Genomic DNA, 17,669 nt, shown 5'->3' with positions numbered 1-17,669 from the left:
ATAGGGCATCACTACCAACTCATAAAGATTTTGTTTTTAAGAGAAAGAACATTGTAAACAACTTCATGCCCACAAGTGTGAAATGTTAGATAGTGTGAAGGATTTAGAAAAACGTAACTTGCCAAAACTGATACCAGAAAGCAAAACAGAAAACCTGAATAGAGCTACTGGATCCAAGACATGGACCCAGTAGTTTAAAATCTAACCAATTACACCAACAGAGTGCCAATCTTCTAGAAAGCCTTTTGCAGAATGGAAAAAAAGGAAAGATTTCTTCAGTTCTTTTGTCTCATTTTATGAGACAAAGGGCAAAACAAGAACTGTGGGTAACACTGTTGAGGCTGAGGGAGAAGAACCTCAAAGTTTCACAAACTTGTAAAGAAAAGGCACTAAAGAATTATCTCAGGGTGAAGAAAACACCACCTGTGACTGCATTTTGGATCTTTAATATATGCACAATAATTACCATCTAAACTAGTTTTGTTAAAGGACCTCTTTGATTTCAGGTCACAGCTGTAGTTTATGTGGTAGGTGCTGCACATCAGCAAACACAATCATGCTGTATCCCCCCTCGTGCATTCTATGTCCAGTGCTGCCTTCGTCTGTTCCTGCTGCTATATCAAAAGGCCTTAGGGTGGGTAATCTATAAATAATAGAACTTTATTACTTACAGTTCTGGAGGCTGGGAAGTCTAAGATCAAGGTGCCAGCAGACTCAGTGTCCAGCGAAGGCTTGCCCTACTCCATAGACAACACCTTTTATCCTCACACACACAGCAGAAGGATAGAAAGGCAAAAGGGACTAATAGACTCCCTCAAGCCCTTTCATAAGGGCACTAATCCCACTCATGAGGGCAGGACCCTCTTAATACTCTTAATACCTCTTAATACTATTGCACTGAGGGGTGTCAACAGAAATTTTGGAAGCACACAAACATTCAAACTATATAGCATTCCAGGCCAGGCGCAGTGGCTCACTACTGCAATCCCAACACTTTGGGAGGCCGAGGCGGGTGGATGACCTGAGGTCAGGAGTTCAAGACCAGCCTGACCAACATGGTAAAACCCCATCTCTACTAAAAAAAAATCACAAAATTAGCCGGGTGTGGTAACACATGCCTGTAATTGCAACTACTTGGGAGGCTGAGGCAGGAGAATCACTTGAACCTGGGAGGCAGGGGTTGCAGTGAGCCGAAATCATGCCATTGCACTGCAGCCTGGGCAACAAGAGGGAAACTCCATATCAAAAAAAAAAAAGAAAGAAAACTATAGGATTCTACCCCTGGTGCCCCCAAAATTCATGTCCTTCTAACATACAAAATACATTCATTCCATCTCAATATCCCCAAAAGTCTTAACTCACTTCACCATCAACTTTAAAGTTTAAGTCCAGTCTACATTTCTTCTAAATATCATCTTGAATAGTCCCAGCTACTCAAGAGGCTGAGGGGGGATTAAGGAGGGAGACCACTACTACTCCTGCTGCCCTCCTCCCCACCACCTTGCCTAATTCACAAGGCGGGAGGAAAGAGAGAAAGCAAAAAGATAGAAAGAAACAAAAGTAAGATAAATAGCCAGACAACCTTAGCACCACCACCCGGCCCTAGGAGTTAAAAAAAGTAATAATAATAACATCAACCCCTGACCTAAACTACTTGTGTTATCTGTAAATTCCAGACACTGTATGAAAAAACCATTGTAAAACTTTGTGTTCTGTTAGCTGATGCATGTAGCCCCCAGTCACGTTTCCCACTCTTGCTCGATTTATCACGACCGCTTTTCACATGGACCCCTTAAAGTTGTAAGCCTTTAAAAAGGCCAAGAATTTCTTTTTCGGGGAGCTCGGCTCTTTAGATGTGAGTCTGCCGACGCTCCCGGCTGAATAAAAAACCTCTTCCTTCTTTAATCCGGTATCTGAGGAGTTTTGTCTGAGGTTCGTCCTGCTATAGGATAATCCCTTGAGCCCAGGAGTTTGAGGCTGCAGTGAGACCGCACCACTACACTCGAGCCCAGGCCACAGAGTGGGACTCAGTCCTTAAAAAAAGAAAATGAAATGACAAATTTTAAATGAGTATCATCTAAATCACATATGGATGAGACTTAAGATTTAATTCAAACTGAGGCAGGCCAGGCACGGTGGCTAACCCTGTAATCCTCAGATAGGTGGATCACTTGAGGTCAGAAGTTCGATATCAGCCTGGCCAACATGTTGAAACCCCATCTCTACTAAAATACAAAAAATTAGCTGGGTGTGGTGGCACGTGCCTGTAGTCTCAGCTACTTGGGAGGCTGAGGCAGGAGGATTACTTGAACCTGGGAGGCAGAGGTTGCAATGAACCGAGATTCCCACCACTGCACTCCAACCTGGGCAACAGAGTGAGACTCTGTCTCAAAAAAATAAAATAAAATAAAATAAAATAAAATCACCCTGAGGCAAATTGCTCTCCAACTGTCAACCTATGAAATAAAAAAAGTTATATGCTTCCAACATACAATGGTGGGGCCAGGCGTGGTGGTTCACTTCTGTAATCCCAGCACTTTGGGAGGCTGATGTGGGCAGGTCTCCTGAGGTCAGGAGTTCGAGACCAACCTGGCCAACATGGCGAAACACTGTCTCCACTAAAAATAAAAATAAAAAAAAAAAATAGCTGGGCATGGTGGTGGGCATCTGTAATTCCAGCTACTTGGGAGACTGAGGCAGGATATTCGCTTGAACCTGGGAGGTAGAGGCTGCAATGAGCCGAGATCATGCCTTTGTAGTCCAGCCTGGGTGACAAGAGGGAAACTCTGCCTCAAAAAAAGAAAAAAAAAAAAAATACAATGGTGAGATGGGCATAGATAGACATTCCCATTCCAAAAGGGAGCAATAGGAAAGAAGAAAGGGGAGACAGGCCTTGACCAAGTCCAAAACCCAACAGAGCAAACAACAGTAAATCTTAAGACTTGAAAATAATCTTTGACTCCATGACCCACCACCTTCTGCATACACTGGCGTGGGAGTCATGCCCCCAGGCAGCACTGTCCCCACAGCTTTGCTTGGCACCACCCACGCAGTGGCCCTCATGTATTGGAGTCCAGTCCCTGAGACTCCAATGGAGTTACATGCTGGTGGCTCTCCTGGTCTGGCATCTCCAGGGTCACTCTGCCCCCATGGATCCACTGGGAGCCCTAGTGGGGGCTTTCTGAGGTGGCCCCAACCCCACGGGTCCACTAGGCATTTCCCTAGTGGGGGCTCTCTGAAGTGGTCTCACATCTATGATAGTTCTCTGCCTGGGCCCCAAGGCTCTCTAGGACATCCTTTGAGATCTAGGTGGTCGTAGCCATGCCCCCACTGCAGTTTAACACTGCGTGGATACCATGCTCCGATGTATCAAATTTTACACTTGTGGGCATGAAGCATGGCGCTCCAGCCATGGAGCATGGGATCCATGGGGCAACCAAAGGGGCAACCACTGTAGACTACACTGCCCCTGGGCCCACTAGCCACACTTGAGGTGACCAAGGAACTCTGTGCTAGAATGCATGGAGTAGAAATCTGATGCAGCCCGGGACAGCAAACCCCAAAGCCCCAAAGGCATCCTGGGTCCCTCCCTTGAAACCATTCTGACCACAAGACCCCGGCACTCAGGCCTGTAATAGCAGCCTTGAGGATCTCCAAAATGCCTTGGGGGCCATTTTCTCATAGTCTTGATGAATATCACCTGGCTTTCTACTATCCATACAAATCTCCTTATCAAACATCCACTTGGCCACACCATTGGAATTCTCTCTCAAACACTTTCTCATTCTTTACAACCTGGCCATGCTGAGAATTTTCCAACTCTTTTAAGTTCTACTTCCCTTTTAACTATAAATTTCACCCTTAATTCATTGCTCTCATCTTGTATTTTACTATAAGCAATCAAGAAAAGCCATGCTGCATCCTCAACACTTTGCTTGGAGATTTCTTCTACCAAACATGCTATTTCGTTGCTCATAAGTTCTGCCTTCCACAAAACATTAGAACACAAACACAATTCAGCCAAATTATTTGCCACTTTATAACAAGGATCACCTTTCTTCCACTTAACCAGAAGGTGTTTCTTATTTCCATCTAAGACCTCATCAGAATAGCCTTTACTGTTTATATTTCTACCAATGTTCCACTTGCAACCACTTAAATAACCTCTAAAATGATTGAAGTTCTCTCTACAGTTCTCCTCTTCTTCTGAACTCTCACTAGAGAAACCCTTTATAGTCCGTTCACGGCAATACAAGATTTTTTCAGCATGAACCTCAAACTCTTCCAGCCTCTACCCATTACTCAGCTGCAAAGCTGCTTCCACATTTTTACATATTTGTTACAGAAGCACCCCACTCCCAGCACCAATTTCTGGATTAGTCTACTCCTGCTGCCATAGCAAAATATGTTAGACTGGGTAATTTATAAATAACAGACATTTATTTCTCACAGTTATGGAGGCTGGAAAGTTCAAGATCAAAGTACCAGCAGACGTGGTATCTGGTGAAAGTTTGCTCTCTGCTCCACAGATGGTGCCTGTTACTGTGACCTCACACAGTGGAAGGGCAGAAGAGCAAGAAGGTACAAACAGACTCCCTCAAGTGCTTTTATAAGGGCACTAATCCCATTCATGAAGGCAGAACCCTCATGACCTAATTACCTCCTAAAGACCCCACTCCTGAATACTATTACATTGAGGGTTAAGTTTCAACTGAATCTTGGAGGGACATGAACATTCCAAGATAGCAAGATTTATGGCACTGTTCTATTTAGAGTAGATATTTTATAAACTAAAAAATCAAAACCATATATGATATCCACATGCAAAAGAATGAAGTTGGACCCCTTTCCATACACAAAAATTAACTCCAAATGGATAATAGACCTAAATATAAGAGCTAGAACTATAAAACTCTTAGAAGAAAACATAGGAATAAATCTTCATAATCTTGGATTAGGCAGAACCTTCTTAGACATGGCATTAAAAGTATAAGCAACAAAAGAAAAAAAATAGATAAATTGAACTTCAACAAAAGTAAAAAACTTTTTTTTTTTTTTTTTTTTTTGAGACAGTGTCTCGATCTGTCACCCAGGCCAGAGCAAAGTGGTACAATCTTGGCTCACTGAAGCCTCGACCCCCAGGCTCAAGAAATCCTCCCACCTAAGCCTCCTGAGTAGCTTGGACTACAGGGGTGTGCCACCACTCCCAGCTAATTTGGTTTTTTTTTGTTTGTTTGTTTTTTTTTAAGAGACAGGGGCTTGCCTTGTTGCCCAGGCTGGTCTTGAACTCCTGGGCTCAAGCAATCCTTCCACTTCGGCCTCCCGAATAGCCGGAACTACAGGCACACATCACCACACCTGGCTAATTTTTGTATTTTTTGTAGAGACAGGGTTTTGCCACATTGCCTAGGTTGGTCTTGAATTCCTGGACTTAAGCAATCCTCCCGCCTTGGCCTCCCAAAGTGCTGGCATTACAGGTGTGAGCCACCATGCCTGGCCAAAAACAAAACATATTTATACTTCAAGGGCACCCTCAAGAAAATGAAAAGAAAGACAACTGCCAAAATAGGAAACAAAAATTGCAAATTCTATATCTGATAAGGGTCTAGAAGCCAAAATGTAGAAAAAATGATTACAATTCCACAATAAAAAGACGACTCAGTTCAAAATAGGGGTAAAGGACTTGAATAGACATTTCTCCAAAGAAGGTGTACAAATGGCCAATAAGCATATGGAAAGATGTTCAACTTCATTAGCCACTGGGAAGATTCAAGTCAAAACCACAATGAGGTACGACTTCACACCCACTAGGATGGCTATAATAGAGGTTTGGCAAGGAACTAGTGGAACCTTGGTTTGATTTGGAAAGGAGGAATTAAAACTCTCATAAGCTGCTGGAGAAATGCAAAATGATGCAATCACGTTGGAAAACAGTTCCTCAAAAAGTTAAACCTAGAGTTACCACACGTCCCAGCAATTCCACTCCTAGATATATACCCAAGAGAAATGGAAACATATGTACACACCTGTACACAAATGTTCATAACGGCATTATTCATAACAGCCAAAAGGTAGAAACAACCCAAACATCCATCAATTATGAATCAGTAAACAAATTGTGGTATGTCCATACAATGTAATATTATTCAGCCAAGAAATGGACTAAAGTACTGATACATGCTACAACATGGATGAACCTTGAAAGTATTATATTAAATGAAACAAGCTGGACACAAAAGGCCACGTATCCTATGATTCTTTTTATATGAATTGTCAAAAATGGGAAAATTAACAGAGACATAAAGTAGATTAATGTTATGAAGAAATGAGAAATGGCTGTGCACAGTGGCTCACGCCTATAATCCCAGCACTTTGGGATGCCAAAGTGGGCAGATCACTTGCAGGTCAGGAGTTCAAGACCAGCCTGGCCATCATGGTGAAACCCCATCTCTACTAAAAATACAAAAAAAAAAAAAAATTAGCCAGGCGTGGTGGCATGTGCCTGTAGTCCCAGCTACTGGGGAGGCTGAGGTGAGAGAATCGCTTGAACCTGGGAGGCAGAGGTTGCAATAAGCCAAGATCACGCCACTGCACGCCAGTCTGAGTGACAAATCAAGACTTCATCTCAAAAAAAAAAAAAAAAAGGAAAGAAAGAAAAAGAAATGAGAAATGACCACCAGTGGGTATAGGTTTTCTTTATGGAGAGTGATAAAGATGTTCTAAATTGACTGTAGCAGTGGCTGTACAACTCTGTGAACATACGAAAAGCCATTGAATCGTATACTTGAAATGGGTGAATTATATGGTATGTGAATTACATCTCAATAAAGTTGTTACTAAAGAAAACCATATACATGGTGTCTGGTGATTGAACAAATTATGCACTTGTTGAAACTTGTGTCTGAGGAAAAACTGTGCTTAATGCACATTCAAGTGTCAAGTTTCAGAGGGACAGGAGGACAGCTGTCATCAGTTAAACGAGCCAAAAACAGTCATCAACCTCAATGTCATTTTGGCTCTTTAATGGATGCCCTAACAACCACCAGCATCTCTTGGGCATTAGCCACATCGTAAGCCACTTGAAACCTACCATATGCACATTTTATCATTAGCTGGAAGGATCTGTAGAATTCCAAAGTCATCTCTTTGATTTTATAGATGAGGAAACTAATGCTCAGAAAGGGGGTTGATATCTACCGCTGTGAGGCATACAGTAAGTTTCGGGTGAAGCTGGGATCAGAACCTGTTTAGACTTTGCCTCTCTTTTCTTGCAGATACTTTGTAGGACTTCTATGTCCCTCCAACTGGCCTTCCCGTCATGGTCAGGAAAGAAACTCCTCACAGCCTTAGCATCCAAGTCAGGCCATGGGTGAGAGCTGGAAAGGGATCAGGAGGCTGCAATTTCTAGAAGAGGGAGGGGACACCGCGGAGAGAAGATGGGGCCAGATTCCGAGAAGACAGCATAAGCCCCTGTTTCTGTAAGAGTAGGGACGCAAGCAGGGACATAAACGCAAGGGATGAGCCCCAAAGTGTGACCCATGAGACATGATGTCGCATGTGGTCTGGAGCCTGTGGCTACTTCTTCCCATCATATACACAGTTATGAGAACAAGTTGTGAGAACCACCTCCCCCCTTACCCAGCTGCCCCCACCCCAGAAGCCATGTGATTTTGTCCCCCAGTGCCCTGTGAGTGAGTCACTCCACCCATGGAAACCTCACCCAACCCTGACCTCAAGCAAGGCAAAGAGTGCAGAAGACACGTCCTCTGGTGCTACCAGACCACTCTCACCAACACCCATGACCTCAGTAGGGCTGGGGCCAGCGTGGAGACCACTGGCTGTCCTCACAAAGTGAGGAGCAGGAGACCCTGTCTGAGGAACATGCTCGGGGTTCAGAGCCTGGGCTAGACTGGGATGCAGGTTGAGCAGGAAGTGGATGGCAAGATTAGAGCAACATCTCTCTTTCCCCACTCAGGGAGGAGGGAATGGTCACAGGCACTGACACTCAAGAAGGGCCAGGCACAGTTCCAAGCCCTTCACAACAACCCCTAGGGTCTACATGACTACTATCCCAATTGTTCAGTGAAGAAACTGAGGCACAGTGAGGCTGAAGAACCCTACCAGTCCACACCGCTGGTGCATAACCGAACTGGCCAAGACTCGGCAGACTGGCGTGCAGGCCCCGCTCTCAGCCCCGCCTCTGCATGCCTCTTACATCCCGCACATGTGATGCTGTGCGTCAGAAGCAAGGAGATGGCCCTGCTGGCCTGATCATCAACACCAGGGCCGGGTCTCGAAGTCCTCAGTGCCCCGTCCTCCTCTACCTGTGTGTCCTGAGTCCCGAAGCCCCAGCAGCTCTGCTTGACAGATGAGCCTCTGGCCCTGCTGCTCGCTTCCTGAGGGCTGTCAGTGGGGGGCCGGATGAGGGCTGAGGACAGGGTGGGTGCTCGTGGGAGGGGAGAGCACAAAGGACCTGTGACCACAGCTGGGGGCGGGGCAGGAAGTAGAAGTGATCTGAGTGGTGGCTGGTGCAAGGAGCCACAGTGGGCTGCCTGGGGGGCTGACGCCACCATTCCAGGAGCCTCAGTGAAGAGAGGACATCCGCCTGTGTAGCTGCTTCTCCATACGGGACTCCAGGTAAGGAGAGAGCAGGGACCTGGGGGCCTGGGGCTCTGGGTGGAGGGGAAGAGCCTGATGGAGCAGGAAGTACCGTGACCTAAAAGACAAGACACCTGGGTCACAGACAGCGCCAATCACTAACTCGCTGGGCAGCCCTGTGCCCACCCTGGGCCTCAGTTTCCTCTTGTATGAAATGAAGAGGTAGCATGCAGTTTCTAAGGCCCTGCAAGAGCTGACATTAAAACTTCTAAGAAAGATGGAAAGAGGCTCCCTGGGACAGAATACCATGAGAGTCAGGATGAAGGCTGAGTTCCCTGGATTAAGGTTATGACCGTGCCCGCCTCCTAGCTGGGATGAGCCCAGGGCCTTTGAAGATTCCCCTGGCCTCTTTGCCTCCCTGGGGCGAGTCATGCTGCCTGGAATTCCACCCTTCAAGTCACACCTTTGGGCAGGGCATGGAGGCTCCAGCTACAATGGGAGCTCTCCATAGCCCTCTTGTGTCAGAGCCTGTGGTACCCAAGGGGAAAGACCTTTGAAGAGCTCACCTTGGATAAGGTTAGAGAAAGGAGGTTCCGGATCGTAACAGGCCCAGGTGAGGCCCCAGAAACACCTTAAAATTAGGAAGAACTTTCTAAACAATCATTGCCCATAGTAGGCAACAGGGGGGCCCCTGTCACTGCTAAAGGCTGCAGAGCTTGGCAGGGAGTGGCAAAGAGGGGAGGGGCAGCAGGAGGGGATCTGAAGAGCAAACTTCGAGGCCTCTCCCCACACAAGATCCAAGGGTGTGGTCAGGTTGGCAGCTTTTCCTTTGTTGTTTGTTTGTTTGTTTGTTTGTTTGTTTGTTTGTTTTGGGCAGAGTCTCACTCTGTCACCCAGGCTGGAGTGCAATGGTGCGATCTTGGCTCACTGCAACCTCCGCCTCCCGGGTTCAAGCGATTCTCCTGTCTCAGCCTCCTGAGTAGCTGGGATTACAGGCACCTGCCACCACGCCCAGCTAATTTTTGTATTTTTAGTAGAGAGGGGGTTTTGACATGTTGGCCAGGCTGGTCTCGAACTTTTGACCTCCAGTGATCCGCCCGCCTCGGCCTCCCAAAGTGTTGGGATTATAGGTGTGAGCCACCACACCTGGCCAGGTCGGCAGCTTTTATTCTAGAGTTCTTCCATAAAGCTCTGAGGAAGGGCCCCAAAGGGAAAATGGGAAGAATAGGGGCAATATAGGACCTCATTTCTCTTCCAATTCTGTTAAGGGCTCAGTGGGAGGGAGAGAGGTTAGAGAGAGTGACAGAGACAGAGAAGCAGAGTGAGTCAGGGTGGGCAAAGGGTGGCTTGTTCTGGGGCCAAAAATGACACTTCTCCAGAATGAAGGCTTCCTTAGGTCCCCAGGCCCCTCCCCAAATCTGCTACAGCTACTCTGTCTCCTCTTCTGTGGCCACAGCCCCCACCCCACCACCCACAGTTGTGTCCTGGGGACAGAGTCATCCACCTAGATCCCCACTAGACCTTAGGGGAATTCTAGCAAGGGGCTCCCCTTGGCTGTGTGACCCTGCACAGGGCTTTTCCCCTCTCTGGGCCCATCTGTACAATGTGGGGGCTGAACCAGGCCTATAAGGGACATACCAGCTCTGACATTCATTGAATAATGACTTAAGAGATATCTCAGCTCCTCCCCTTCCATGTGCCCTGATAATCCGTGGCTATGGGGGAAAGGAGCAGTCATCCTCCATCCTTCCACCCATGGCTTCCCAGAGCCCAAGTGCCCCCTGTCTCTGCAGCTCCATGGCGGCCTGCCTGCTCCTCCTGGGCATCCTTCTCCTGCTGCTGCCCCTGCCGGTCCCTGCTCCCTGCCACACAGCCACACGCTCAGAGTGCAAGCGCAGCCACAAGTTTGTGCCCGGTGCATGGCTGGCCGGGGAGGGTGTGGACGTGACCAGCCTCCGCCGCTCGGGCTCCTTCCCAGTAGACACACAAAGGTTCCTGCGGCCCGACGGCACCTGCACCCTCTGTGAAAATGCCCTACAGGAGGGCACCCTCCAGCGCCTGCCCCTGGCACTCACCAACTGGCGGGCCCAGGGCTCTGGCTGCCAGCGCCATGTAACCAGGGCCAAAGTCAGCTCCACTGAAGCTGTGGCCCGGGATGCGGCTCGTAGCATCCGCAACGACTGGAAGGTCGGGCTGGATGTGACTCCCCACCCCGCCGGCAACGTGCATGTGTCTGTGGCCGGCTCACACTCACAGGCAGCCAACTTTGCAGCCCAGAAGACCCACCAGGACCAGTACAGCTTCAGCACTGACACAGTGGAGTGCCGCTTCTACAGGTGAGAGCTGGGGCTGGGGGTGGGGGGCTGGAAAAGGTGTGAGAAACTCTGGGTGGTCTAGGAGCCCTGGAAAGGCAGAGTCCTCCAATCAAACTTGGAGGCTGCTTCTACCAGGAAGAAACCGCAGTCCCGGCTCCCAGACTTCAGGTGATTCAGCCCTGTGGCCTCCTCTCATCCACGAGGTCCCCCATCTGAGAGTGCCCAGTGAGACACCAAGTAGAGAGAAAGTGAGTGAGACCATGTCTGAGAGCCAGCAGGGTGCCATTTAGGTCTAGTGAGTACTCAACCCTCCCTTTCCTGGGCACAGCCAGCCTTCCATGGAGTCCTTCCTGGATAGGGACAGAGGCGGGAGACCTGGCCGGGTCATCCTTCCTCATTGCTGTGTAACCTTGAACATCTCACTTCTCTCTGAGCTTCAATCATCCACTCAACCAATACTCACATCTGCCTGTGGCAGGGCCACACTGCTGAGCCACAGCAGTTGCTACCCTAGCCCCTGGGAGTAGGAATTCTGGGACCCAGATTCCACATCTGAGAAAGGCACAGTGTTTGTGGGCCAGCCCCAAGTCACCTGCTCTGATTCCTCAGACCTGGAGGCCACGTTTCCTCCACAGAGAGGCAGAGTATGGCCCAAGCTGTCAGGATCCAGGGCATGTGGGACCCATCCAGAGGGACAGATGGATGAAGGCCACATGACCAGATTTCAAAGTCCAATGGATACCATCAGTGCAGGATCATTGCTTTTATGTTCTTTTTTTCTTTTTCTTAAAAAAAATAATTAGAGATAGGGTCTCACTATGTTGCCCAGGCTGGTCTCAAACCCCTGGGCTCAAGTGATCCTCCCGCCTCAGCCTCCCAAAGTGCTGTGGTTACAGGCGTGAGCCACCGTGCCCGGCCAGGATCATTGCTTTTATAATAAGAAAATTAAAAGGAAAGGAAAAAAAATGTTATTTTGAAAAGGAAAAGAGAAAACACCTACACAGAGCACTGAGGTCCCTGACGGGTGAGAGCGGAGGCACCCTGCCAGCCCCATGCCACAGCACTTGCACTCTGGAGGCCCCTGGGTTCCAGTCCTAGTTCTGCCCACTTACGTGTGACCTTGAGCAGTCCTCAAGGAGTTGTTTTATTGAATGGGGGAAATACTATCCCTGGGCCCAGCTGACGTCTCTCTCTTCTCACAGTTACCATGTGGTACACACTCCCCCGCTGCACCCTGACTTCAAGAGGGCCCTCGGGGACCTGCCCCTCCACTTCAATGCCTCCACCCAGCCCGCCTACCTCAGGCTCATCTCCAACTACGGCACCCACTTCATCCGGGCTGTGGAGCTGGGCGGCCGCATCTCGGCCCTCACTGCCCTGCGCACCTGTGAACTGGCCCTGGAAGGGCTCACGGACGACGAGGTGGATGACTGCCTGAACGTCGAGGCCCAGGTCAACATAGGCGCGCGCGGCAGCTCCTCTGCCGAAGCCAAAGCCTGTGAGGAGAAGAAGAAGAAGCACAAGATGACGGCCTCCTTCCACCAAACCTACCGGGAGCGCCATTCGGAAGTGGTTGGCGGCCATCACACCTCCATTAACGACCTGCTGTTCGGGAGCCAGGCCGGGCCCGAGCAGTACTCAGCCTGGGTGAACTCGCTGCTCGGCAGCCCTGGCCTGGTGGACTACAGCCTGGAACCCCTGCATGTGCTGCTGGACAGCCAGGACCCGCGGCGGGAGGCACTGAGGAGGGCCCTGAGTCAGTACCTGACGGACAGGGCTCGCTGGAGGGACTGCAGCCGGCCGTGCCCACCGGGGCGGCAGAAGAGCCCCCGAGACCCGTGCCAGTGTGTGTGCCATGGCTCAGCGGTCACCACCCAGGACTGCTGCCCTCGACAGAGGGGCCTGGCCCAGCTGGAGGTGACCTTCATCCAAGCGTGGGGCCTGTGGGGGGACTGGTTCACTGCCACGGATGCCTATGTGAAGGTGTTCTTTGGTGGCCAGGAGCTCAGGACGAACACCCAGTGGAGCAATAACAACCCCATCTGGTCAATGCCGCTGGATTTTGGGGATGTGCTCCTGGCCACAGGGGGGCCCCTGAGGTTGCAGGTCTGGGATCAGGACTCTGGCTGGGACGATGACCTCCTTGGCACCTGTGATCAGGCTCCCAAGTCTGGTTCCCATGAGGCGAGATGCAACCTGAAACATGGCCACCTGAAATTCCGCTATCACGCCAGGTGCTTGCCCCACCTGGGAGGAGGCACCTGCCTGGACTACGTCCCCCAAATGCTTCTGGGGGAGCCTCCAGGAAACCGGAGTGGGGCCGTGTGGTGAGAACAGTGAGCTTGGAGAGGACTCGTGTGCTTGGACTGAAGGGGTTCTCACAGTGGGAGCCAGGGCTGTCTTCGTATTCCCATTAGACCAAGCTCGTCCAACCCGAGGCCCGCATGTGGCCCGGGATGGCTTTGAATGTGGCCCAACACAAATTCGCAAACTTTCTCGAAACATTATGAGATTTTTGTTTTGCGATTTTTTTTTTTTTTTTTTAGCTCATCACCTATGGTTAGTGTTAGTGTATTTTATGTGTGGCCCAACACAATTCTTCTTCCGATGTGGCCCAGAGAAGCCAAAAGATTGGACACCCATCAAATAGATGGAAAAGGGAGACTCAGACTATTTTTCAGGGAGGTGGCTGGGTATACACGCCAACCCCGATTCACCCTGTCCAAACTGCCTAAGCCCTCTGTCGTTCTCGAGCCCTGCAGTCACAGCTACACAAATCACAGCTTCAGCCAGGAGCTGGGCAGAAAGGCCAAGCTCCCACCAGGCTGCCCAGGACTGGTCTTTTAGGACCCTTCCCTTGAGCCCTCTGTGGTGTGGCAAAGCCACTTCATTGCTTTAACTGGAGTCCCATCAGCTCCAGCTGCTCTGTCTTCCTTGCCCACAATGCTTTGCCCCTGAGACAAATGGAGGCCTGTCCTGACCTGTCTCACCGTGTACATAGCTTGATAAAGGGCCAATAAATATGATGTTCTGGTGATCATCATGGCAGTGTTGCGGCAGAGGAAAAGATGGGACCAAACAAACTCCAGAGATAAACTTCTACATTAGCAACCCAGTGAAAACAGGCGGGCAGGTAACGTATATAAACTGCTTTCCCACTTCTGTCAGAAACGTGGGGACCCAAAATAGTTTACCTTCCTCATAATTCTCTGACTCAAGAAAGCAGCAGCATAAACGTGGTGATAAATGGCAACAGGCATTCAGCTCCCAGCTGGAAGACAATAGGGCATGGTGAGGACTGTGGTGAACTGAAGAGTGCGCATCTTATGTGCGGGGGGAGGGGCTGCAGTGCTGCTCCAGCCAAACATTTCATGCAGGAACGTGAGCCCCATACTGCCAGGTCTTCTACTTTTTAAAAGTCAAACCACAATTTGACTTCTAACTGTGGCAGTTAATTTCACTTTGTGAAAATAAACCTTTGTGGGCAAACACGGTGCAAGCCAAAGAGAACATGCATGTGGGCCATAATTGATCCACGGCTATCTGTTTTGAAAGTTTTACTTTCAACAGAACCATTTTGCACAAAGCTGAAAAGCTCTCCCCTGTCTCACGATTTCAAGGAAAGGAGCATTGGTTCTAACAAGGTGGGCTCTGTGGGCCTCCTAGGCCTTGGATGCAGAAAAACCCAGAGTCTCGGGTTCCAACATAAGATGAAATGGTCTTTGTTTCACGTGCCTGGGACACAGGCCTCAGCACACAGTCCCATGGAGTGGGTGGCAAGATTCCAGGTGGCTTCCTGGACACGGCTGTGCAGGCTGTGCAGGGTCATTGTCAGAGGGTCCAGCGGGCACAGCCCTTCCGACTCTCTTTGAAACTCCCTATAAACTAAGTTCTTTGAAGTTTGTATGGGACCCACAGGCCCAAATGCCAAGCAGTGACATTACACTAACCCTAAATCCCCAGGTGGGGCAGGAGGGGTGACCAAGGACCAAAAGCCTGGGTGAAACTACTGTTACCACATGTCCCATTCACAGACACACACTCAAACGAGAGCGTGAGAGAGACCTCGACACTTCACGGTGGCTGCTGCCCTCACTGGAAACAAACATGGGGGTGGGCAGTGCCCCCCGGGGAAAGCAGGGTCACAAGGCCAGGGCGGGCCTGGCTCAGGGGACAGCCCTGACAAGAAATGGAAGTCTTGCTCAATATCTATGTGGCAGCGACCCCCACAAGTCTCTCTGCCTCCTGGGCCCCAGTTTCTCCAAAAGGACAGTCTGTTTTACTCCCTTCTCAGGACTGTCTTAAGCCTTCCTGGTGCTACAGGAGGGTGCTGGAAGTTCATCTGGTTTCATACACAGGGAAACTGAGACCTAGCAGGAGGAAGGGATTTAACCATAGTCACAGAAGAAGTTAGTGCCAGAAAGAACCAACCCTAACTCAAGACGAAGCATGACATTTTCATTTCCACCCCGCCTGGACGTTGGGATGCTTTGGCACACCTGAGGCCCCCCTGTTTGTTTGGGGAGGTCTCCGCTGTGCTAGCCACCTTCCGTTTGCCCTTCAGGTCTTGTCCCCACCTGCTCACCCTGCTCCGACCCAGGGGACTGACCTGTCTGAGCCTTGTCAGTGGGCAGATTAGGGAGGTGGAGTACAAATAGTAGGGCCTTTGCTCCCCTCCATGTCGCTAGTGAGGTGGGCTTGGGCTGGCTCTGTCCCTCGTGTCACTGCACCTCTCCAGGGGCCTCTGCACATCTCACTCTCTCTTTTTATTTTTATATTTTTCCAAATGCAGCTTGTTTGGTCCCATCTTTTCCTCTGCCACGACACCACCAGTCACCCTGGCTGGAGGTGCACTAGCATAATCATGGCTCAGTGCAGCCTTGACCTCCCAGGCTCAGGTGATCCTCCCACCTCAGCCTCCTGAGTAGCTGGGACTACGGCGCATGCCACCATGCCTGGCTAATTTTTGTACTTTTGGTGGAGGCGGGGTTTCTCCATGTTGCTGAACTCCTGAGTTCAAGCAATCCTCCCACCTCGGCCTCCCAAAGTGGTGGGATTACAGGTGTGAGCTACCACACCCGGCCTGCACCTCTCTTTCTTTCCCGGTTCTAGTAACTGCCCCTGCCCCTTGTCCCTTCAGATCTAGGGCTGGAAAACTTTGCTGCTGCTCATCCTAAGACACTGCACTATTTCTTCCACTCCCTACAGCTTAAGTCTGAATAAACCTTCCACCAATTATTGTAATTTGAGTCCAAATGTAGGAACCTGCACTGGGATGATACTGCCCAGGGGATGCAGGTGCCGACCTTGCTCCCCATGGAATCTGGAGCTGTCATTGCAGGAAGAAGGAGTTCCTGGGGATGCTGGTGAGAGTGTCTAGGGATTATGGGGTCAGAGGAACAACCAGAGGTAGCTAGGGCTCTGCAACAGTGTCCCCACTGGGCCAGTCCGAGGCAGGATTTAGGGGCACTGTTCCTGGATGCTCAGGCTGCCCAGCCATCCAGGTGACTCTGTGAGATGCCCAGTTAACACATTCTTTTTCTACTTATCTCATCCAGACTTGGCTTCTTTTGCCTGCAGTTAAAAGCCCTGGTTGACAACACCATCCCCTTCCCCAACGCTAGTGGGGTCCTGCCCTTGGAACCACCACACAATTGTTCCCCATCTCCTCCCTCCCATTGGCAGGAAGCACAGAAGCAGGGCTCCATTCACGTTCTCCATCATCTGACAGATTGTTACTGAATGCCTCTTCTATGATCCAGGTCCTGGGGCCCCCAAGGACAGAAAGTCATGCCGAGCACCTGTCCCCTTGAGGGCTGCATCCGACAGGAAGACAGACGTGGGCACACTGGAAGCCACAGGTAGTCAGGATGACATTCATTTTCATATGCACACACAGTCCAAGGGGTCTCTTCCAAGACTTTGGGCTGGCATTGACAACAACCCAGGTTTTTTGTTTTTTGTTTTTTGTGTTTTTAGAGATGAGGTCTTGCTCTATCGCCCAGGCTGGAGTACAGTGGCACGATCATAGCTCAGTGCAGCCTTGACTCCCGGGCTCAAGTGATCCTCCCACCTCAGCCTCCTGAGTAGCTGGCATGCACCATGACTGACTAATTTTTTAATGTTTTGCAGAGTCAGGATCTCTCCATGTTGCCCAGGTTGGTCTCAAACTCCTGGCCTCAAGTGATCCTCCCACCTTGGCCTCCCAAAGTGCTGGGATTACAGGCGCGAGCCACCGCACCCAGCCCCAGCTTTTGTTTTTTAAGCAGTTGCTGCAGCACCATCATCTCCCTCCATACACACTTTGTGGTCCTGACAAGCCGGCACAGTGAGCCTGGCATCTCTGATGTGTTTAGACAGAGGAGGTGCCTGCTGGAGGGGAGGTGGTGTAGGGGTGAGGGAGCGAGGGAGTTCCTTGTGGTGAGGGGGCTGCTGCAGCCTTGGGAGGCTGTGGTTCCTCTTGCTCACCAGCATCTCCATTCCTCCACACCACTCCACATCCTGACATCTGCCGCTTCCTCATAACCACAGCCTCTCCAGCCTAGGCCCCCAGCATCACTTGCTTGGCCCTCTCCACTTTTGGCCTCCTCACTGATCTCAGGGCTCGTGCATGCCCCTCACTCACCCTGCAGCCACGGTGATGCCAGCACCCTGCACAGATCCCCTCGGACCCCACCACAACCACCAGCCCCTGCACCTCTATCTAAGGCCTGTGCTGGAGCCCACCCTGCCTGCCCCATCAAGAGGCCAGAAGTA

General features: G+C 50.2%; 1 protein-coding gene across 2 annotated transcripts; it reads left to right on the top strand.

Annotated features, from left to right (window-relative positions):
• The first annotated feature begins 8,509 nt into the window (after positions 1 to 8,509).
• On the top strand, positions 8,510 to 13,953 carry PRF1 (perforin 1). Of its 2 annotated transcripts, XM_011714950.2 has the most exons (3): positions 8,510 to 8,637; positions 10,392 to 10,934; positions 12,116 to 13,953. In XM_011714950.2, the coding sequence occupies exons 2-3, from the start codon at positions 10,396 to 10,398 to the stop codon at positions 13,242 to 13,244; spliced, it is 1,668 nt and encodes a 555-aa protein (XP_011713252.1). In that variant the 5' UTR covers positions 8,510 to 8,637; positions 10,392 to 10,395; the 3' UTR covers positions 13,245 to 13,953.
• The last annotated feature ends 3,716 nt before the right edge of the window (positions 13,954 to 17,669 follow it).

The sequence above is a fragment of the Macaca nemestrina genome, chromosome 9, assembly GCF_043159975.1.
Source record: "Macaca nemestrina isolate mMacNem1 chromosome 9, mMacNem.hap1, whole genome shotgun sequence".
NCBI classification, from domain to species: Eukaryota; Metazoa; Chordata; class Mammalia; order Primates; family Cercopithecidae; genus Macaca; species Macaca nemestrina.
Note: the sequence above shows the minus strand (reverse complement) of the source record. Positions and strands in the feature narration are given on the sequence as shown.

Coding starts and splice junctions, on each gene's coding strand:
- PRF1 (XM_011714950.2), top strand. CDS start 10,396: ATGGCGGCCTGCCTGCTCCTCCTGGGCATCCTTCTCCTGCTGCTGCCC. Junction 10,935..12,115: donor GTGGAGTGCCGCTTCTACAG/GTGAGAGCTGGG, acceptor CTCTTCTCACAG/TTACCATGTGGTACACACTC.